The sequence below is a fragment of the Mustela nigripes genome, chromosome 7 (assembly GCF_022355385.1).
Source record: "Mustela nigripes isolate SB6536 chromosome 7, MUSNIG.SB6536, whole genome shotgun sequence".
In the NCBI taxonomy this organism is placed as follows: domain Eukaryota; kingdom Metazoa; phylum Chordata; class Mammalia; order Carnivora; family Mustelidae; genus Mustela; species Mustela nigripes.
In genome coordinates, this window is record NC_081563.1 from 39,787,354 (window position 1) to 39,810,853 (window position 23,500).

The 23,500-nt window shown below is 42.5% G+C and overlaps 2 protein-coding genes across 3 annotated transcripts in view; one reads left to right on the forward strand and one right to left on the reverse strand.

Annotated features, from left to right (window-relative positions):
• The window catches only part of REEP1 (receptor accessory protein 1), a 109,210-nt gene extending 100,710 nt beyond the window's left edge, over positions 1–8,500 (forward strand). For both annotated transcript variants that reach the window (XM_059405676.1, XM_059405675.1), the window contains one exon: positions 1,401–8,500. In XM_059405676.1, coding sequence (XP_059261659.1) covers positions 1,401–1,472 — 72 coding nt within the window. In that variant the 3' untranslated portion in view covers positions 1,473–8,500. The remainder of the gene's footprint in view (positions 1–1,400) is intronic.
• On the reverse strand, positions 8,488–19,820 carry MRPL35 (mitochondrial ribosomal protein L35). Its single transcript, XM_059405677.1, has 4 exons — positions 19,563–19,820; positions 13,719–13,908; positions 12,915–13,059; positions 8,488–8,833 (listed from the first exon to the last, which is right to left on the reverse strand). The coding sequence occupies exons 1-4, from the start codon at positions 19,603–19,605 to the stop codon at positions 8,645–8,647; spliced, it is 567 nt and encodes a 188-aa protein (XP_059261660.1). The 5' UTR covers positions 19,606–19,820; the 3' UTR covers positions 8,488–8,644.
• Positions 19,821–23,500: the final 3,680 nt, after the last annotated feature.

Sequence of the window (23,500 nt, forward strand, 5' to 3'; positions counted from 1 at the left end):
GGGTCAGTTTTGAAGTTGGAGGTTTTGGTAAAAGATGTCTGGGTTTAGACTCTGTTGGGGCAGTCCGTCAGAGCCTGGGCCACCCAGGAGAGCTCAGCTCTCCCAAGGAAGGTGCCCCAAAACGCCGTAGGGTCTGAGGGTCTATGCCATTTGGGTTTTGTTTTGTTAAAGCTGCATGAGCTGCTTTCCTGTTTACTTCAGCCTGAGACAGCTAACTAACTACGAGTTAGTTTTCTCTGATTCTTCTTTTACTCTGTGTATTCTTTTACTCTGTGTCCAGAGGCAGCTACTGGTAAACATTTCCGAATCAAAAAGGTGTCCTGAGGACTCAGGAGGTGGAAGGCCAGAGCTTTCTTTCTCTGCACCCCCCCCCCCCCCCATTGGTTGTCTTTCTCCCTCCCTCCCTCCCTTCTGTGTGCCTTCTGGGCCCTGAACTACTTTCTGGGAAAAGGAGGTGGGTGTGCCTCCAGAAAGTTCTCAGTGAGGAGTGGGGAGACAGGGCAGAGTCCTCTCACGTCCTCTCTTGTGCAGAACACTAGGAGAACAAAGAAAGTGACCCTGCGTCTGTGTGTCTGGGCTGTTGTGAGATGGGCTCAGGAGGGACTTTTGAACTGGGTCCTAAAGAGGACTATAAATAGCAAGACAGAGAAGGGAGGGAGGGGCTTCCGGTCCGAAGGAATAGAGGTGTAGAGGATGCCCTAGAAGAAGAAGTGACTGGAGAGAAGTGGACAGGAACAGGGGTTGGGGGTATCTTGGGTCAGTTGTGTTAGTGCCCTCCGCCCCTTCCTGCCCCTGGCCTTGAGGGCTCCGCCGGGACAAAAATTTTCTTTTCTTTCATTGTAGAAGTAACTTCTGTGATCTATGTGTTCCATGGAAGGAGGGCTTCCCCCTTGATAGCCATTTGTATGGGAGATGAGGTGGAGGCAGTGTTTCCCTTTGCTGTGGGGCTTGCCGTGCTTTCAAGGATTCCACATCCAGAAGGAGGACTGGGAACTGGGCGATGGGAATTTTAGGCATGTACCTGGAAACATGAGGCTCATTTCTCAAGGAAAGACCAAAGACAAGGGAAGAGATGGGGAAGCATTTCTCTATGCTGAGTCGCTTGCTAGGATCATTTTGCTCCCAAGGCAGAAACAAGAAAGGTGTGTGCCATCCTTCTGCACAACGGTTCGCTAGGGAGACCCAGGGACTTAGGAGAGGGTGAAACGGGAGGGAGGCGGCTGCCTTCTCAACTGGCTCAGCATGGGATGCTTGGGATGTGACCCGGTTCCCAGATTCCCAGCCGGCTGCCTCACACACGTGTGCGTGTGTCTCAACACAAACCCACACAGGTGCTCGCTCCAAAAAGTTTCCACGCTTACGCCACATTGAGGGATGCCTTTTTCTGTTTCCTCTGGCAGGCACCGCCTAGAGTTCTTCGATCCCGCTTTAGGAAGAAAAGTACCTCATCCTCAGCCACTGAAACCACGTGAGTGAGATGAGCCAACAGCACCGGACCCACAGAATGTTTCTTCTCTGCCTTAAAGAGCTAGTCACTAATAACGTAGAAATCCGCAAGCTGGCGTGCTTTGTGTATGCAGCCTCACAGACACAGCCTTTTCTCTCTCCCCTCTTCCACTTGAAAGACTTTAATTTTCCTTTTCTTTATGTTGCTGGGGAGAGGCTAAAGGGAAAGGTAGTGTGGGGGGGTGACCTTTAAGTCTTCTGAGGTTAGTAATTTTCCACAATTGGATTGTCAGCAGTGTGTTTTTAGAAATATAAGAAGAGATCACCCTCACACTGCCAAGATGTACATTTGTAATTTATTTGTCGCATACTTCGTTTTTAGTCCTGTAAATGCAAACAGAGCGATTTTTTTAAACTTTTTTTGTTCTTGGTACTAATACTTTGGACTATGATGTACATATTTATCAGTTTTGGCTTAATCAGATGGACTCGCAAGGGCTGCCAGAGGTTCTAATATGTAAGAAAACTACAAGATGTGTAAAATATTATTTTGATTCCAGAGAATGTCTCAGATGTGCTTCTGAAGCTTCTAAACACAACTCCAGTAGAACATCCCTTTTCCAGCAGGACGACGGCCCATCTTCTTCAGACAGATGTTTAGCCAAAACGCCAGAGATGCTTAGCATGAGGAGACAATATTGTAATGACAGAGAGGAGTGTAATGAGGCCAGGGGAGCAGCCCAGAATAAGAAAAATCACAAGACGCTTGTCTCCCCCTGGATTCTGGATTAAGAGCTTCTGAATCATTTCAAGGGATTTACCAAAGCTTTAGGCAGGTGGCTCACCCTTGGTGAAACTTCCTGGGGATGTGAACTCACAGGCCTGTTGAGGGGAATCGTTTTGAGTGTTCCAAAAGTGCTGGAAGAATGACTGTTTCTCCTTCATCGGGACTGGTTTTGTGACTTATTTCCCCAGGTAGAGGAGCCTATAATCTGAACATCTTGATTAAGAGAACACTAAGCAAAAGCCAACCAGTCAACCCAACCCAAACCAAACCTAAAGGTATGTTTCAGATATGCCATCAAATACACCTGAGACACCTGTCAAAATGCTGGGTTCTAGAAAGGTTTCAGAGCTTGAGATCTTTACGAACTGACTTGCTGCTCAGCGCCCTGGGCGGCACCCTTCTGTTCCCTTCCTGGCTTGTGCAGAATGTGAGTGAGAGAAGTCATGCACTCACGGGTACTCCATGTCTTACTGGAGGTCTTATGCAGGCCAGGATCGCTTACTAGAGTAGAGCACTGTTGAGGGGACTCTCTACTTAGACTGAGAACTTTATCTGAAAAGAAGAATCTGGTTTAGGTAGCATTTTGGCCCAAGGTAGCTCCTCCCCTCTGGGAGAGCTGAGCCTAAACGTAGGACTTGTATATTTGTGCTTAGAGTTGGTGTTTTCTTTCAGTGTAATGCATGCAGTGGTCACAACACAGTCATTTATAATACTTGGATTGTGTTTGTTCATAGATATGCTCTGAAGACTAGAGAATTAGTGTTATGTACCACATAGAACTTACTGTCAACCAGCCATAAGCAGACCCGGTTCAAGACTGTTGCATTACTAAGCTCGGCGAACACACGTCAGTAGTCTTGGCTGCTGACACCCTGGCTGGATCTTAGCCACCTGAGAAACAGTTTTACCTGAAGTTGGTTGTTGCCAGATATGCATATTTAAATCCCTTCTTCCCACAATGCCCCTGAAGGTGACTCTGTAATTTACAACAGGATTTAGGAAAACAAACCTATAAGCAAATTCGTGGTTCAGAGGGCCTTTCATTGTCTGTGCCCACACCCACCAATACCTAAACCCCTTAGGGAAGACAGAATATCTGTTTCTTCAGGCTCACTGAATAGTTTCAGAAGAAAAATATATGCTTTAAATGTATTTACCTGTTAGTTGGGAGTACCCAGAATTATCAGAAACAGCTTCACTTCAGCTTTTTAGCAAAAAAAAAAAAAAAAAAAAAATTTTTTTTTTTTGCCAAAACAATAAATACCTTTAGCAGCAGAGATCCTTCGTGAACAAACTGTATTTTCACCATTTTACAATGTAAAGTTTTAACAAGGACAAGCTACCAAGTTTGCACTCAACTATGCCAAAAACAAGTTTGAAGCACTCTACTCTCAGACACGCTGTATTACTTCATTCAAGATTTAGAAAATAGAAAGGTATCCAGACTGCTGTCTTAATGTAAATGGAACTATTTTCCTTCAAGTGTTGATGAGGGAGTTGGTTTCTCTCTTAAAAACACTCACTGTACAAACGAGAGCCGCTGTCCTATTTCTAGCAAAATGTGTTTACTCCCCCAATGAGCTGCATATTCGTGTATGGACTGACAGGAAATGTGAATGCCTCCGAGTGTACATGTAGTGGTGTGCTGCTCTGTCTAGAGGGCATAACTGAACACCTTTAATTTGCTGATTTACAGACACAGGCTGTTTACAAAATGCTAGCTCAAAAGTCTGTAATTTTCACGTAATAACTTTTAGTTCTTTGCCATTGGGCACCTGTTCTGTTTCTGAGGAGGTGAGACGGGGCGGTGTACTTAGACCCCGGAGAGCTTTGTCATAATCCCTCCTGGCTTTGTGTGATTAGCTTGCTCACTCCACTGGCCTCTGAAGTGTATGTTCTCTCCAGTAAACTGTCTGTGTGTTTGTGGTAACAGTGCTCGTCCACCATGATCACAGCGGAGTATTTCCCTAGTCCTCCGCTTGCACAGTGTTTGACCTGCAAAGGACGTGCTTCATCCTCCAATGGCGCACGCTCAGAGAGAGCTGACCTTCTGGATGGTTCCTGTGCATTTTCCCTAGTTTACTCCTGTAGTCCCTATAGAATGATCTGTAATAAAATAGTATACTGGACTGTGCATCAAAGGGGTGTAAAATTACAGTATTCCAAAGGTTGAAGTTCTGCTGTTTTGTTATAATGCCTGATCTATATCTTGAATAAAGTCTTAACATTTTTCTTTTAAAAAACATCTTTGTAATGTTGAGCTTATGAGGAAAGAGAAAACACTTAAAAAAAAATGTGGAAGGTAGCAAGGATTAGAAGCTGAGTGCTCAGGCACTTAACTGGCCCTGGTGCCTTCTCTCTGGGCCTACTGCCTAGAATTGTTGCGGGGGAAGAAAATTCAAACCCTTTTGAAAACCAGTTGATCACATAAATGTAACCCTGGTAGTGTTTTATGTTTTAAAAGCCACAAGTGGAAACTGTGTAGCTATAAAAACAGAGCAGTTCATCTGGTAGGCAGTTTTCATTCTGCAAACAGAAAATCTGGTCTGTCATCTCCCTTCTTGGTACCTGTTCCCTCACCTGCAAGTGAGGGAGTATGTGTGAGGTCAAGAGGGTGGTACATGCAGAGGTGCACTGGGTGGTGTGGATGCCCTTTGACCACTGCAGCCCTTGCCTTTAAAATATGAATGGGCTGAGGGCCTGGCTGACTTCGTCAGGAAAGCATGCAACTCTTCTTGATCTCAGGGTTCTGAGTTTTACCCCAGGCTGGGTGCAGAATTTACTTAAAAATATGCATATGTGAACAGGTACACATAAGCCTCATTGGGTGCTCACGAAGCCTTGGACACTTAAAAATGAAACACTCATTTTCTTTGCCTGTATAGTCTTCTAAAATAAAGCAGCAGAAGGTAAAGAAGCACGTTCAGAAAGCTGAAAGGAGGGGCGCCTGGGTGGCTCAGTGAGTTAAAGCCGCTGCCTTCGGCTCAGGTCATGATCCCGGGGTCCTGGGATCTAAGCCCTGCATCGGGCTCTCTGCTCAGCAGGGAGCCTGCTTCCCCCCCCCCCCCCACCGCCTCTCTGCCTTCTTGTGATCTCTCTCTCTTTCTCTGTCAAATAAATAAGTAAAAATATTTTTAAAAAATAGTTTTAAGGGGCGCCTGGGTGGCTCAGTGGGTTAAGCCACTGCCTTCAGCTCAGGTCATGATCTCAGGGTCCTGGGATCGAGTCCCGCATCGGGCTCTCTGCTCAGCGGGGAGCCTGCTTCCCTCTCTCTCTCTCTCTCTGCCTGCCTCTCCATCTACTTGTGATTTCTCTCTGTCAAATAAATAAATAAAATCTTTAAAAAAAAATAGTTTTAAGAAAGCTGAAAGGAAGGTGAAGAGATGGAAAGGCTGAAAACCCATTCATGTATTCATTTACTGAGCCAAGTCCACTGGCAACAGAACTGAGATTAACCAGATTAAGAGCTGACAACAGAAAAGCAAAATTAGGATTCAAAGGCTGACTTGGTATGGTGTCAGGAAAAAGTATTGCATATGTATAATGCTAGATTATAGTCACTTGTTGATTTAGATATGAATTTTCATGTTGAAAGACTCCAGGAAATGCTCTGGATTCCAAGATGTTAGACCTAGGTTCTGTGACTTATTAGCTATATTTTGGGTAATTTATTTAACCTTGTATAAGCTACAGTTTCCTCAAATCTAAACCCCAGATAAACAGTATCTCCACTGGGCACCTGGCTGGCTCAGTTGGAAGAGTATGAGACTCTTGATCTTGGAGTCATGGGTTTGAGCTCCATGTTGAGTGTAGAAATTACTACTACTAATAATAACAATAGTAAACTCAAAGGAAAAATAGTATCTTCCCCATAAGGCTGGTACGAGGATTAGCCATTTTGTGGGTATAAATCCCCGACCCTATGCTGGGACATAGTTGGTCTTCAATAAGACACATTTTTACATAAATTTCAATGTCATTTAGGTAGACTCTTTAATGAAAGATGTTTGGTTGTCAAACTATAAAATCAGTGTTGATGATGAGCCCTGCTATCCACAAAACAAAAATTATATATATGAAAATCCTCTCTCTCCGAAATGCCTGTCAGCCCTTGCTCTTCAGTCTGTGTCTGGATGCTGAGGCCTGGTTGCCAGTCCTTGTCTCTATCTCTCCTACCCCTGGCCTACAGGAAAAACCAAGGTGCTTTGAGCCCCCTACAACAGAGATCTTTGTTGTCCATGACTGCACTAGAGAAGCCATGGAGGCAGTGGGAAAGTGGCCTCCTCAACCTCTTCAGGTATCAGTTCCATCCTGCTACCAGGGGTGAGCGGGAGAGGCAGGGGCCAGATGACTAAGAGATGATGTGGGGGCGCCTGGGTGGCTCAGTCAGTTAAGCATCAGACTCTTGATTTCAGGTCAGGTCCTGATGTCAGGATCGTGTGAGACTGAGCCCCGTGTTGGGCTCTGCACTCGGCACGGAGTCTGCTTGTCCCGTTCCCTCTGCCCCTCCCACTTGTACGAGAGCTCTCTCAGATAAATAAATAAATTCTTAAAAAAAAAAAATGATGTGGAAACCTTGTGAGTGGTTGGCTTCTGCCACCTCAAAAGTTATGAGGAAATTGGGGTGTGTGGGTGGCTCAGTGGGTTAAAGCGTCTGCCTTCGGCTTAGGTCATGATCCCAGGGTCCTGGGATGGAGCCCCACATTGGGCTCTCTGCTCAGCGGGGAGCCTGCTTCTGCCTCCCTCTCTGCCTACTTGTGATCTCTGTCTGTCAAATAAATAAAAAAATTTAAAAAAAGTTTTAAATCAAGAGTAGGATACTTAACCGACTATACCATCCAGGCTCTCCAAGACACTGTATTTCCTAAAGCTAGTTTATACCCCTGAGATTTCATATTTTAACCGTAAGGATAAACATTTTCCAAAGACACTTTGTAGAACTAAGGGAAAATAGTAGTCATTTTGGAAATGATGCAAGAGCTAAGCATTGTTCATTTGAAGAGAGTTGGATGAGAGGCTTTGAGGAAAATTCTGCTCACCATGTGGTTAAAGCCCAGGGCATTGGTCCTCAGCTATCCCACCAGAGTCATCTGGGAATCATTTTCAAACAACATGTGAGTGCTTGGCCTGGTTAAAAAAACCATTACAGATCTTAATGGATCAAACTCAACTTACGATGGGGCTACATCCCAATAAATCTATTCTAAGATGAAAATACCATTAAGTTGAAAGTACATTTAATACACTTAAATTACTGAACATCATGGCATAGCCTAACTTACCTTAGATGTGCTCAGAACACTTAAGTTGGCCTACAGTTGGGCAAAATCACATAACACAAAGCCTATCTTTTTTTTTTTTTAAGATTATTTATTTACTTGACAGACACAAGTAGGCAGAGAGGCAGGCAGGGAGAGAAGGGGAAGCAGGCTCCCTGCTGAGCAGAGAACCCGATGCGGGACTCGATCCCAGGACCCCGAGATCATGACCCGAGCCAAAGGCAGAGGCAACCCACTGAGCCACCCAGGTGCCCCACAAAGTCTGTCTCGTAATAAAGTGTTGACTACCTCATGTTTACTGAGTACTGTACCAAAAGTGAAAAATAGAAAAAAGGTGTGTGTGGAGAATATTCGACTGTTAATCTGTCAGTTGTCTACCCTTGTGATTACAGTGCTGACCGGGAGTCTCAGCTCATTGCCACCAACCAGCATCACAAGAGAGTGTCCTACCGCCTATTGCTAGCCCAGGAAAAGATCAAAATCTGAATTTAAAGTACGGTTTCTACTGAATGTGTCACTTTGACACCATCGTAAAGTCAAAAAACCTAAGTCAAACCATAATAGGTCAGGGACTGTCTGTATTAAGTAAAATTATGTCTCAATTACTACTTTAAATCTGTTAACATAGTAGTTGATGATGCTAAGATAAGTTTCTCTATTGTTAATAGAATAAGGTTAAAGATAACCAAATTGAAATTCTATGGAAAGTCAGGCTAGGGTTATTAGAGGAATTTCTTGAAACCAGGGCATGTTCCTTAGAAGAAAAAGGGTGACGATAGAGGGTTCTAAATTTGAAGGCCGCCTATATGTCTGTTTACGTGACCCTGTTAAAGAACAAACTGGATTTGAGATGGGGTAGAACTCTGAAGCATGCAGTGGTATTCTGTTGATTGGTTTTCATTTCCTCATAACTTTCTTTTTTAAGATTTATTTATTTATTTGACAGACAGAACAAATTTGAAAATGTTTGACCCATTAAGTGTTAAAACTTGAATAAGTTTAATGTTGAAGCTGTGTGTTTCCATACCACTTGGCACAATTTACATCAAGTTTTGAACTTACTCCGTTTTGCAAAGACATCATATATGTGAAGATACATATTCAGTAGGTAGGCAGTCATACAACTTTCGAACTACACCTTCAGGTTTGTCCGATCATGATACTTCTGGTAAGGATCGTCAGCATACCAGTTCCGTCTCTTCCAGAAAGACGTTGTCATTTTATCTAAAAGCTTACTCTGGGTTTTATTGCAGAACACAAATTCCCTCAAGCGCCTTTTTCTTGCAGCCGTCTTTTTCCATAATTTTTTCTTATAACCAGCCTGTTAGATGATATTATAAAGACATGCAAAACATGATGTTATATAGGAAACAACAGGTATCTTCACTATTCATGGTTTACAGGCTCAGTGGGAACAAAGATGAGACTTACTGGGGCTGGTATGTTTTTCAGAAAGATGTGATTCTCAGTGAGGGGTAGATACACATACAGTTTGAAAAAGACATAATAATAATTTAATACTCTGATAAAAGATTATTTCAATTAGAACCACAGAAAATAAAGCCAAATGACTATTTGTGGTAGGTGAAGTACAGAGCAATGATAAATAATTACAATCACTAACTTTACAACATACTATTATTCTCATTTTCAAATTAAAGAGAAACAACCATCGATTAAAGAAATTAACGGTAGCAGGCCAAGGTCACAGAACTAGTAAGAGTTCTTAACTACTGATTTTTCCAAATGTGAAGGATGAAGAAGGGCATTCCTGGCTAGCTGGTAACGTTCGTGTTCATTTAAGGGGACTAAGTATTACAAAGGCTGACAAAACCCAGTTCTCAAGTATACTGCTTCATTTCTTCTGTTCCACTGAGGACCAATCTAATAAAGTACTAAGTAATAATGAATAATGAATAAATAATAATAAATAAATGAATAATAATAAGTAATGAATAAGAATGAATACAAAGGAGTGCTGAAGGAATGGATAACTCATCTGTTTAACCCAGAACTGCCATATAGACCACTCAAGCATTATTAATTTTGAAGAATTTTTAAATTAAAAAGGAAGAAAAAAAATTAATTTCTGAAGAAAAATTAGATAGACTATAAAATCTATAACCATAGTCTGTTTAGACTAGAAGGGATCTTAGGTGCCACCCAGGTTAATAGGTGGCAAAAACCACACAGAAAGTTATAGGGGAGGAGAGACTGGAACTCAGACTATTGCTAAGAGCCCTGTGTCCATTCATGATAAGGGCGCCCTAGGGCACTACACTAACAATAAAAAAACCACAGCCCTGGGCTGAGAAGGCACCTTGGGTTTCTGACATGTCTTGGTGTCATCACTCTGACCAGCAACTTGGGTACAGTTACCCTCAGAAATAAGGAGACATTCTTTAAGAGTTCTGGTTTTAGGGTGCCTGAGTGGCTCAGTGGGTTAAAGCCTCTGCCTTCGGCTCAGGTCATGATCCCAGAGTCCTGGGATCGAGCCCTGAATCGGGCTCTCTGCCCAGCAGGGAGCCTGCTTCCCCCTCTCTCTCTGCCTGCCTCTCTGCCTACTTGTGATCTATGTCAAATAAATAAATAAAATCTTAAAAAAAAAAAAAAAAGAGTTCTGGTTTTAAAATGCTAGATTTTTTTTCTACTCCTTGCTTATAATTTAAATGAAAGATTCAAACCCAAATCCCCTTCTCTGTGTAATAATTTTCTAGCTTGCAAGCCAATTTGGGTTCCTGTGGATCTCTGACTTACAGGTTAGGATTAGGGTTAGGGTTAGTTGCTGTCCTGCCTATTACTACTAGTGACCTCTGATCACTATTCTGTGGAATGCAACCACTGTGAAAATGCTTGAAGTTTTTTAGACACTCTCTAGGTTCAGAAATGGGAGAGGGGCACCTGGGTGGCTCAGTGGGTAAAAGCCTCTGCCTTTGGCTCAGTCATGATCCCAGGGTCCTGGGATCGAGCCCTGCATCGGGCTCTCTGCTCAGCAGGGAGCCTGCTTCCCCCTCTCTCTCTGCTTGCCTCTCTGCCTACTTGTGATCTCTGTATGTCAAATAAATAAATGAAATCTTAAAAAAAAAAAAAAAGAAATGGGAAGGAATAAAACTGCTGCAGGAAGTATTTTCAGTTTTTATACATTAATATAAATTAACCCACCCAGCTTTTTTGTTTTCCTCTTAATATTACATTTTGATGAAGCAGGCCATTCTGTATTTAGAATACCTTTTGGGTCCTGAGTGGCGACTAGGCATTATGACTGGGGAATCTGATCAGGTCCTCTTTAATAACATGAGGGTTTCAGGGCCCAATAAGGGATGGAGACAGGGAGGCAAAAAAACAAAAACAAAAAACCCACCCAGCTTATTTTATCTAAGGCCAGATGAAGACCTGGAAATAATCAGTATGATAACAAGGGGGAAGAAATTTTTCAACAGTCCAAAATTCACAAAATTCAGAACTATTCAGTGAATGACTTAGTTCAGCTACTTAGGAATTACATGAGCTTCTGTTTATTAGTGTAGGAAATAACTACCAAGGTACTGTTCTGAAGGAAGAATGAGCTAAGAGTTCCAGTCAACATATTTACCTTAAATTTAGGATTGTTTATAAGATAGGAGATAATCCTTTCAGCGTTTCAACTAGTGGAAGTCCTACCAATTAAGTGTTTTATTTTAATGGGGAAACAAATTTTGATCTTTAAAGAATCATTTAGCTTCCAAGTAGTAAAAGGGAATTAGAATTTTGAATAGTTATCAAATCTCAAAGGTGGTTTTGCAAAACTCTATTCTTTAGCTGCTTTCTAATAATCAGATACTCTGTTTCCAAGAATAAAAGACGGGAGTGGAAAAGCCCAGACGCGTGCTGTGGGAGAGGACAGAGCAGTAATACTTTGTCAGAGGGCCCCTTAGAGGCTGTGATCCCAGGTCAGAGTAAGTGTTCAGGTTCTATCCGATATGGACCCCAATCACACACACCGACAGAGAGAAAATCATGAAGTTAAAGAAATGTACATGGGGTTAATACCCTATCATAAAGACTAACATCACCTAGGGGCGCCTGGATGGCTCAGTAAGTTAAGCCCCTGCCTTCAGCTCAGGTCATGATCTCAGAGTCCTGGGATCAAGCCCCATATTGGGTTCTCTGCTCAGCGGGGAGCCTGCTTCCCCATCTCTCTCTGCCTGCCTCTCTGCCTACTTGTGATCTCTCTCTTTGTCAAATAAATAAATAAAATCTTAAAAAAAAAAAGACTAAACCACCTAGAGAATGCAACTGTCCCTCAGAACAATGTATTACTTAAAATATAATCCCTGGGAAATTTTACTAGTTACCAAGCACATTTAGATATAGCCTTAAGAAAAACACATACTGGCAACAGGCCTCTGGGGGAGAGAACAATATACAGCCTTGAAGCTGAGCAGCTGGGGATACCCGGCTCGCTCAGGGAACGCTGCCTGCTTCATTTTTCCGGCTTCATTTTTCCCGTTATCTCCCCTTTCCCCCCGGAGAGCACTTATGGCTGCTTAGGTCAGTCCTTTGAATGTGCTTGTTCAACTATAAAACTTTATACTACTTGTACAGACATGTTTTGCCCTCCTTGTTTATCTATAAGGCATAGGACTAACGTTTGACCTTCATCGACTCTTCTGTGGACTATTGTTTCTATCTAATAAGAGCGAGACTGGGGTGCCTGGGTGGCTCAGTGGGTTAAAGCCTCTGCTTTCGGCTTGGGTCATGATCCCAGGGTCCTGGGATCGAGCCCTGCATCGGGCTCTCTGCTCAGCGGGGAGCCTGCTTCCTCCTCTCTCTCTCTGCCTGCCTCTCTGCCTACTTGTAGATCTCTGTCAAACTAAATAAATAAAATCTTTAAAAAAATAATAATAATAAGCAAAACTGAGGAGTTACTCAGGGCAGCAGTCTTTTCGACTGTTGTCCCCTGCTCCCAATCTCTTGCAGCTGACTTGTTTGTGCCTAATTCTTCTCCTGTTTGCCGACTGGAAGCGGCAAGAGAATCCAATCCAAAGTAGGCGGAAGAGCCCATCAGCTCCCAATCTAAGCCACGCCACAAAGTCCCTGCTGAAGGCAACTCTGCTGCTGCAACACTCTAGGCTTAGAGAGGGCCTCCCCACAGGCCGGCGCACATGGGGGCTGTCACATGGCTTCCTGTGATCATCAGCTAGGCCAGCATGTAAAAGACCTGAGATGAACACGTCCTGCAGTGAGGGGATTTACCACTGTGAGTGACACCGTGTTTTACGAATTCATTTACACTGGGGATGCCTGCCAAACTGGTACTTAGGCACAGCACTGTTCAGAGCTACTGGTAAATGGGAGGAAGAGACATCAAAGAATAGGGGCTCCCACTGCTTTTTCAGTCAAATGACAGTGTGAATCCTCACCTTCCTCCTCAGCCACAGGCCGGAATGAAGTCGAAGAAACCTATAGATGACAGCTTTCACAGTCTTTCTTTTCCCTTTCCGGGAGCTGAAGTACGTCACCGTTCTGACTGGTGGCTTCAAGACATGTGGAAGCAAGGGAGCCACTCTAAAATATAGTAAAAAAAAATGTTAACTCAGCGATAAGACTCATTAGAGGATAAAGGCCATTTCCATACTTTGAAATAAATGGAGTTCCGCTGAAACAAAGCCGACTTTAATATACATTGTTACTTTCAATGACCCATGACACTAAGCGTAAGTAAGAATAGCCACAATCACGAACTTGTAAGCCTTCCATCGAGTAGCCCCTCAATCCCTATGAGAGAATTTATCCTATCTATTTTAATCACCTGATTTCTTATCTGCCCACTAGGCTATCAAGCCTTTGAGGACTTCAAAGGATACAGTTTATCTCTGTATCCTTTCTGCCAAGAACTGGGCACCCAGGAGTCCTTAACTAAGTATCTGTCGACTAAATGAATACCAGCCTTTCACGCTGAGCATCTCGTTCACCCTCCGCCTTGGCTGAGAGCTTCCATCCAGGAAACCACATCTAGAACATGGGAAGTGTGCTCTTTAGGGTAGTCCCTGCTGCTGGCACGTAGGCATATGGAGCTATCAATCATATTCTCCCACCACAGCAGGCAAAGTCAACATAATAAACTGCAGGTAGGCCGAGAGTACCATCTGCTTCTAAGATGTCTTTGCAGACAGGAACATTTTACAATTTGGGTCTAAGCATCCGTTTACTGAAATACACCCTACCTCTTGAGGATTGCTGGAGTATGCCCACATGTCAGGTTTCTGACACATGTGCTAAGTCCGGGAGCAGAGGAAACAGTTGGCATTGGAAGAGAACGAAAATGTTGGGCGGACAGTGCAGAACTGAGACAGGCATTCCTGACACAGTTTTGATAGGCTGAAGACACCAAAATGTTCAGGGGCCGTAAGACTCCTATAAAGAGAGAAGCATACTTATTTAATACAATACTCCAAAATACGCATCCAGATATTTAAAACGAATGTGTCGAAACAAGGTGAGTATCAGGCTCCCCGTGGAGCTTTTTACCAACTTTACTGAGGTATAACTTACCACAAAATTACCCATTTGTGGGTAATTCAGTGCTTTTTAATAAATTTAGAAAGTTGTGCGACCATCACCACAATCCACTCTGATGCATCCTAGCTCTGTGTTCAACAGTAGGGACCGAAACAGTTGTAACAGTAAGTCCCATCTGCCAGATCCTACCCTCTGATGAGCCAGGGCTCCCTAGCACACAGTGCAACAGCAACACAGAGACACGAAAGCTTGGCCATTCCCTGCAGAGGCAACAGAGTGCCAAGAGGAGTCATAAAGAAAACAAAAGAGGTCCTTGAGCTCTCCTCTAGAAAATGAACAGGCCACGAGAGGAGAAGGTAGAGAGTCCAGATAGGATGAACAACACCCACAAAAGCAAGTGGGGCTGAAACAAATACATGCCCAGAGCAGGGACTGGACCTGCCAGAGGCTGAGCACTGCTCACCTGACAGTATGGCAATGCCTGGGTGCGGCTCAGAGGCACCTTGTCGGGTGGGGGGTGGGGGGGCCTAGGTGCGTAGACCAAAGGCAGCCCTCCTCACCCATTCTTCGCATTAGTGCCAAAGTAAGAGTCCAGGGCTACAAAGCAGAATCACTCACAGGGCACTGCCTCGACTCAGATTCTGAGTCAAGGGTGGGACTCAAGAATGTGCACTGAAGAAGCACCACAGGATGATGGAAATGCCCCCAAACTGGATTTACTAAAAATCATCAAACTGTACATATAAAACGGGTAATTTTATGGTATGTAAATTACACCTCAATAGTTGCTTCAAAAAAAATCAAAAGTTCCATCACTGAGACTGCAGCTCATCCAGGGCTTAGAACTGTTGCCTTATTGTCCATTGCACTGATTTCATGTAACAAACGAGGGGCAAGCGTAGTGGGGGACTGGAGGGCTGGCGTTTGAGTCGCACTGTCTACTCACTAACTGTGACCATGGGCAAATTATTTAGCCCTTCTATGGCCCAGTTTCCCCAAATTTAAATAGGGTTAGTCATGGGAAGGTGACAAGAATTAAATGAGAGAAAACATGAAAAGCACTAGGAAGAGCACTTGGCACAGAGAAATCATTTAATGAATGCTAATAGCAGATAGTAAAGAGCAGAGAAATGTTTAGCAAAATGGCATGTTAACATATGACAGGAGAAAGCGTGAATCCTTAAAACCCATATTTTGTTTTGTTTTTAAATTTTATTTATTTATTTGAGAGAGCGTGAGAGAGAGCATGAGAGGGGAGAAGGTCAGAGGGAGCAGCAGACTCCCCACGGAGCAGGGAGCCCGATGTGGGACTTGATCCCGGAACTCCAGGATCATGACCTGAGCTGAAGGCAGTTGCTTAACCAACTGAGGCACCCAGGCGCCCCCATATTTTGTTTTTGTTTTGTTTTGTTTTAGGAGCTGAAGCTTCAAATTCTACCTTTCTCTCTCTCTTTTTATTTTTTAGATTTTATTTATTTATTTGAGAGAGAGAGAAAGAGCATAAGCAGTGGAAACAGTAAAGGGAGAGGGAGAAGTGGGCTCCCCACTGAGCAGGGAGTCTGATGCGGGACTTGATCCCAGAACCCTGGGATCATGACCCGAGCTGAAGGCAGACGCTTAACCATCTGAGCCACCAAGGCAGCCACAGCTTTTTCTTTTTTAAGATTTTATTTATCTGAGAGAGAGAGAGAGAGAGAGAACAAGATGGGGGCGGGTCAGAGGGAGAAGACGACTCCCCACTGAGGAGGGACTCCACTCTGGGATCATGACCTGAGCCAAAGGCAGCTGCTCAGCTGACTGAGCCACCCAGGCATTCCACCATATTTTGTTTTTTTGTGCTCTGTCAAAGGTAACAATTTTCAAACTAGAATGGGTAATATAAACATTAATGAGTGAGTTGAAATCCAAGATTCAGGAGACTGCTGAGAGAGTCCCTCTGGGAACTTGGAAGTGAAATTCTCTACTACCAGTCATTCAAGTCTCCAGATATAAATAACTTGTATTTCAAAGAACTGTAAATATTTGTAGACACGAGTACAAACTAAGAGTTAATCTTTGGAAGATTAAGTGATTTGAAGAGGAGGACAGTAGACAAGAAAATGTATCAGTTTCACAAGGTCCTCAGAACTTGGTCTCTTGGTTAAAACAAAACAAAAAAAAACTCTCAGAAATTCTTAGAAACCTCTCCTGAAGGAAATGAGCAGTTAAGTCTAGAACAAATAAATGGGTAAAATTACAGGCTCATTTATAGGAAGAAAAAAAAGAGAACGGATGAACAGGAAGTGCATACAAAAAAAGAAAATCTATATTGTTACCTGGGAGTGATTGTTCCTTAAAAAGAACTTTATTCTGGGGCACCTGGGTGGCTCAGTGGGTTAAAGCCTCTGCCTTCAGCTCAGGTCATGATCCCAGCGCCTTCAGCTCAGGTCATGATCCCAGCGTCCTGGGATTGAGCCCAGCATGGGGGGGAGGGGGCGTCACTGCTCCGCAGGGAGCCTACTTCCTCCTCTCTCTCTGCCTGCCTCTCTGCCTACTTGAGATCTCTGTCTGTCAAATAAAGAAATAAAATCTTTTTTTTTTTTTAAAGATTTTATTTCTTTATTCGACAGAGAGAGATCACAAGTAGCAGAGAGGCAGGCAGAGAGAGAGGAGGAAGCAAGCTCCCTGCTGAGCAGAGAGCCCGATGCGGGACTCAATCCCAGGACCCTGAGATCATGACCTGAGCCGAAGGCAGCGGCTTAACCCACTGAGCCACCCAGGCGCCCCAAGAAATAAAATCTTAAAAAAAAAAAAAATTCATTCCATTTTTTGATGTAGTCACTAGCCTGGGAAATCATGGGAATGTCTAGACACAGTGTATTCTGATTTTAGGAAGGCATGTGAAAAGGTTTCTTTATATTCTAAAGAAATAAATGTGGGCAGGATGATAGTACAGTTAGGTAAATTCCAAGCTGACGAGAAACTAGCCCCAAGTTAGTTGATTGCTGTTCTGATCAAAGTCTCTTCCTGGCTCCCTAACTGATTATATTTTCCTCAATTTTTATGAAGGTCCTGAAGCTGCATATAGCATATTTGTCAAATCTGTATAAAAGCAAAATCCAAAGACTATATGGACTCAAAGTGATCTTGGTAAAACAGATTAAAAAATTAATAAGACAAAGTCCAGAAAAAATACAGAGGTTAGAAAAAAAATGAAGGAAAGATGAATCTTGCTTGATAGCAGTTTCTGGGGAAATAACTTGAGGGCCTTATCCACCATACGCTCAGGTGGACCAGCCCTATGTTTTAGTTTCTAAAAGATGAACAAAGCCTACTTCAAAATGTATTGACAAAAGGGCAGCACACAAATCAAGGGCAGTAATGAACTGTTCCTTCAGTCTTCTGCTCTGTTTGGGCATTTTAATACACACTGGCTTTCTCTGAACACATTCTTACATGGAGAACACAGATATTGTAACAAAGAGAGTGACAACAAAACCAGAGTTTTGAAGGGATAAGAGGAGGAAGAGGGAACAAGGAGTGTACTAGTGAAGAGTCAAAAAATGGGATAGTATGTTTGGGGAATTACAAACAGCTCTGTGTGTCAGGAATCAAAACAATGGGGATCGGGGAAGGAAGTAAGTATGACTGTTTAAAGTAGTGGTCTTCAAGCTTTTTTGATCCCTTACCCTCTAAAAGCATTCTTAAAAATTATAGGGCTCAATACCACAACCCTAAGATCATGACTTGAGCTAATCAAGAGTCAGATGTTTAACTGACTGAGCCACCCAGGCACCCCTATTTTTTTTTTTAAACATTTATTTATCTTAGAGAGGGAAAGGGAGAAAATCTCAAGCAGACTCCCCACTGAGTGTGGAGCCCCACTCGGGGCTCAATCCCATGACCCTGAGATCATGTTCTGAGCTGAAATCCAGTCTGATGTTTGACTGACTGAGCCACCCAGGTGCCCCTGAGGTGACTTTAAAGAAGCACATCACCTTCACAGTATCAGGCAATGCTGAATATATATATACATATTCTAATTCAGCAATTCCACAGCCAGTTTTGTAAGTATACACACTAGCACACTGTAGAGAAACCCTTGCACTCATGTGCCAGGACACAAGACACTTTGTGCCTGGCCCAAAGTGAAAACACTCAAATGCCCAGCAATCCCCAAACGGACAATTGTGGGGTGATCGAATAAGAGACTATTATATGGGAACAAGAAAGCACTACAGCTACACCCAAAATGAACTAATTTCACAAAGTAAAAGGCACAAGAGTACATACTGTGTGATTCCATTCATGTAAAGTACAAAAACAGGCAAAGCTAAACAACGTATTACTTAGAGATGCCTATATAGATAAAACTATTACAGAAAAAAAGACAAGTTAACAATGAAAGGAGGCTGCTGTTTATATTTAGCAGAAAGAGGGATTTTTTAAAAAAAGATTTTTATTGTATTTGTCAGAAAGAGAGAGTGAGAGCACAGGCAGAGAGACTAGCAGGCAGAGGAAGAAGGCTTGAAAGGAGCCCGAGACTGGACTCGATTCCAGTACGCTGGGATCATGACCTGAGCCAAAGGGAGCCGCTTAACCAACTGAGCGACCCAGGCGTCCCAGAAAGAGAGAATTTGGATTAGGAGAAGCACAGAAAGATAGGGAAGAGGTTCCCGGTTGTGTTCTCTGTCCTGACTTTGGAGTTAAACCATTCTCTTTAGAGTTAAACCATTCCTGTATGTTACCTACATTTTTCTTTATATGTTATTTTCACAATTAAAAAATACCCCCATAAACACGTTTCCTCCTTAACAGTTGGAAATTTTACACTGTAGCTTTTTTATTTCTATTCTTACACAGAATTTTATCCTAATTTATTTTGTGTTTATGTAATTTACCGATAATCTTATCATATTTAAATAATATTTTTGCTGAAGTCCTTAGAGCGAAGTCAACAATTTAATTGCCTTCACTCCTGTCATCTCTCTCGGTCGAGAAATCCTTATGACTTCCTTTGTGCGGGGGACCGAGTGAGCAAAAAACCCTGCACATTGTGTGAACCTAATACATACAAGCTTGCTGTGTGCCAGACACTATGCAGGGCACTTTACATGCATGAGCTCATTTAGTCCTCGCGTAGACAGTGTCATCCTCATTTTAGAGCTGTAGAATCTGAGGTTCAGAGAAATTACTTTTTCAAGGCCAAATACATGAGTGGCGAGTTCTAGCCTCTAAATGAGGTTAGCAGGGACTTTTCTGTCTCCTTCAGCACACCTCCTCTGCCCCAGTCCTTTTAGTCTGTTTTCTAGGTAAGGCGGAACGGCCAGGAGCCGGTAAGAAAGCGGAAACCCGAGGACACCCAGGTCCGCCAGGGCCCAAGAGTGTCCGGAGAACCTCCGATGCGACCGGCCGAACACAGGCAGTCCCAGATAAAATTCGGAACAATCCTCTGGCCTTTTTTTTTTTTTTTTCCCCCCTGTTAACCTCTACGCTTAAACGCCTATTCCATCCTGCACCAGTCCCGCCTCCTGTGAGGAGATAAATCGAACACCGCGTTTTCCACTGACCTGACGCCGCTCTCACAACGCGAGCAAAGACGGGGGCCGCCATCTTGTGGCCCCGCCCTACGGCAGCCGGATTGGTTCTAAAAGTTCCAGGGCAAAGGGGAATTAAGAATAAGAAATTTGGGGGGCGCCTGGGTGGCTCAGTGGTTAACGTCTCTGCCTTCAGCTCAGGTCATGATCCCAGGGTCCTCACATCGGGCTCTCTGCTCAGCAGGGAGCCTGCCTCCTCCTCCTCTCTCTTTCTGCCTGCCTCTCTGCCTACTTGTGGTCTGTCTAATAAATAAAAATCTTAAAAAAAAAAAAAAAGAATAAGAAATTTGGGTGGAGTCGAAGGAGGAGGAAAAAAAAAAAAAAGAAGAATAAAGGAACGGTCAAGGCAACCTTTATTGAATGTCTTCTCTATACCAGGCTATTCCCCACCGCTCCAAAACAAGTGCCTATGAAGAGTGTCTGGCATACAGTAGGCTCTTGAATTTTTAATGAGCATTTTGATTGACAGATCTATTTAAAGTACACAATTTGAAACACAATTTCTTTTCGCTCATTTTATTAAATTTGAGAAAACAACTTATTTTCCTTCCAAAGCTGGTAGGGAATAGGCTGAGTGGGACATAGCAATGTTGTTAGAAATTTTTTATAAATTGAATGACAACCATAATTAAATGATGTAAATATCCTAAGGCTATCACAAACATTTTTTTCTAATCACTAACACTGATTGTCATTTGGTAGAATAGCATTTCAATCCTTCCTAAATAATTCTATGTTCCTTATTTTATTCTCGATAATTAGTGATTATACACTTTTTCTAATGTTCAAACAGGAAACAACAAATCTCTCACTCCTTCTCGTTGACTAAGCTATTCCATGCATATATAATAAATGACACCATATGCTAATTGAAATGGCTAAGGATCAAGACTGGTCTCCAGGAGTTCACATTTAATAAGGAAACAAGCATAGAACATAAATACAAGGCAGATACACACTCCACAGGAGTAGTTCTAAGTTAAGGAGAGAAGTCTTTCTGACTGAGATGATCAGGTAGGAGGTGGTAGAATATAATATGAATCTTAAAGAACGGGGAGGATTTTAACAAGGGCAAGGTCATTCTTGGCAGTAAGAACATGAAGAGCTAAGATGAAAAGAGAGGGAGCCAGGTCAGAAAGATACAGGATTTATTTATGGGAATGCTTCTCAAACTTTTTTTTGGTCTTAGAACAAGTTTAGGTACTTAAAAACTGAGGACTCCAAAGTTTTTAAATTACATTTCCAATTGCTGCTGTAATAAATTGCCCCAAACATAGTGGCTTAACACATCACAAATTACCTTACAGTTCTGTAGGCCTTAAGTCTAAAATGGGTTTTACAAGACTAAAATCAAAATATCCAGGGTTGGGGCATCTGGGTGGCTCAAGTGGGTGAAAGCCTCTGCCTTCAACTTAGGTCATGATCCTGGGGTCCTGGGATATCAGGCTCTCTGCTCAGCAGGGAGCCTGCTTCCCTCTCTCTCTGCCTGCCTCTCTGCCTACTTGTGATTTCTGTCTGTCAAATAAATAGATTAAATCTTCAAAATATCCAGGGTACTCTCTGGAGGCTCTAGGGGAGAATCTGTTTCCTTGCCCTTTCTAGCTTCTAGAGGCTGCAGGCGTTCCTTGGCTTGTGCCTCCACCCATCTTAAAAGCCAGTAGTCACACCCCTCTTACTTCTGCTTCCATTGTCACATATCCTTTTCTGACTGAGACCCTCCTGTCCTCACCTTTTACTCATAAGGACGCTTGTCATGACATTGGGCCTATGCAGATAATCCAGGATCATCTCCCCATCTCAAGAGTCTTAATTTAATTACATCTGTGAAGTTCCTTTTCTTTGTCATGTAAAGTAACTCACAGGTTCTAGGGATTAGGAATATGTGTATATGTTTGGGAATAATTATTCTGCCTATCATACTAATTGATTTTAAAACAATTATTTTTATAATAAAAATATGCTCACAAAAATAACTATTCCAAGATAAAAAAATTAGAAGAGTTTTATTCTATTAACTTTTTTTTTTTTTTTTTGCAAATCTCTTTAAGGTCTGGTTTAATAGAAAGTTGGATTGAATTTGCTCATGCATTCAATGTTGTGACATCACTTGTCACCTAGCTTCTGGAAAAACTCTACTATAAAATTATGAGATAATGAATGAAAACAGCAAATAATATCTTAATATTATGAAGGTAGTTTTGATTTTTATGGATCTTCCAAAAAGGTCTCAGACTTCCTAGTAAATCCCAGTTCACACCTGAGAACCAACTGATAATGTTTTATCCTTTAGTTCTTCCGGGTTTTAGGGTATGGAAGTGGGTATAAGCTCTGTAAGTATATAAGCTCTGACCACCACAATCAATCATTGCTTTTTTTTTTTTTTTTTTTTTTTGAGAGATCACAAGTAGGCAGAGAAGCAGGCAGAGAGAAAGGAGGAAGCAGGCTCCCACTATGCAGAGAGCCCTATGCGGGGCTCTATCCCAGGACCTGAGGTGAGATCATGACCTGAGGCGAAGGCAGAGGCTTAACGCATTGAGCCACCCAGGCGCCCCCAATCATTGCTTTTTTAATCTCTCATGTAAGGTGGCCCGCCAAGTTGAGCCTTAAAAACATTCCCATGTGCTGGAAAAGTACTGAGACATTTCATAAATATTCTTTGAATTGGCAGTGGGAGTCATTGCACATTTTTGAACAGAGGAGTGATTTAAAGTTGTGTTACTTTATTTTTTTAAAGATTTTATTTATTTATTTGACAGAGAGATCACAAGTAGGCACAAAGGCAGGCAGAGAGAGAGGAAGGGAAGATCATGACCTGAGCGGAAGGCAGCGGCTTAACCCACTGAGCCACCCAGGCGCCCAAAGTTGTGTTACTTTAGAGGAGTCCATTTTAAAGCAAAAAAAAAAAAATTCATAAATTGGATGTGGAGGTTGAAGATTAAGGATTTGGTCAAATGGGACATTAGGAAACAAGAGAAATTAATTTTGGAGTTTGAGATCTGGAAGCTGCAGAAGTTGGTAACAATGTTCAGTCCCAAAATGTGGCTGGGTCACACATGGTTAGAGCAGATTGAAATTGTATTGGTATTGAGAGGTTTATGGCCAAGATGTTAGAAAAGTCATTACACTGGCATCACCCAGCGTAACAGCAGTGGTCAGGAATGGGGTGGGGAGACTAATTTAATTGCTAAAATTACTTTTAAAAAATGGGAGACTGCTCTGGAGGCTGTTGGGTGATGGTGATATGAAATAGAGTGCAATATTATTAAAGTACACTGAAAAGCAGTGAACATATACAAACATAAGTATTCGATTTTAGTCAATTTTCAAATCCATTTCTCCATTTTACAAGTGGGATTAGTATCATACTGTAATACCACCATACTCTAAAAAAGTGTAACTCTAGGAACACCATACTCTAATAAATTACCTAGTTAAGACCTTCAAAAACTTTGCAAACACAATAAATATACGTTATTTAGTTTCTTTGGTGTGATGGTGATAAGATCATTATTAGTACTCATAATATCGAATACTATTTTTGGCATATAACATGCTAAAACTTGGTTACAGACTCAGTGGAATACTTTGAACAGTTCTGCACTGACCGCCTTAACTTCCAACCCATCCCACAGACTGTAGCCAAAATGATCTTTGTAAAATGAAAACGTGGTGGGAAAACCAGTGTGGTTTAATCTAGAAGGAGTAGAAGCGGTGGAACCCGAAGAATCTAGATTTCTAGCTCTGCTCTGCCATTTATTAGACACGCGAACAACACACTCCGCACAAAGGTTTCTCCGGTGTTCATTCACCCAGCCTTCCGTAATCGGGACGACTCCCTGAAGAAAGGCTGTCCAATGAAACAAACACGCAAACCAAGAAAACACCATTGTTTACGTAACTTTCGCCAAACT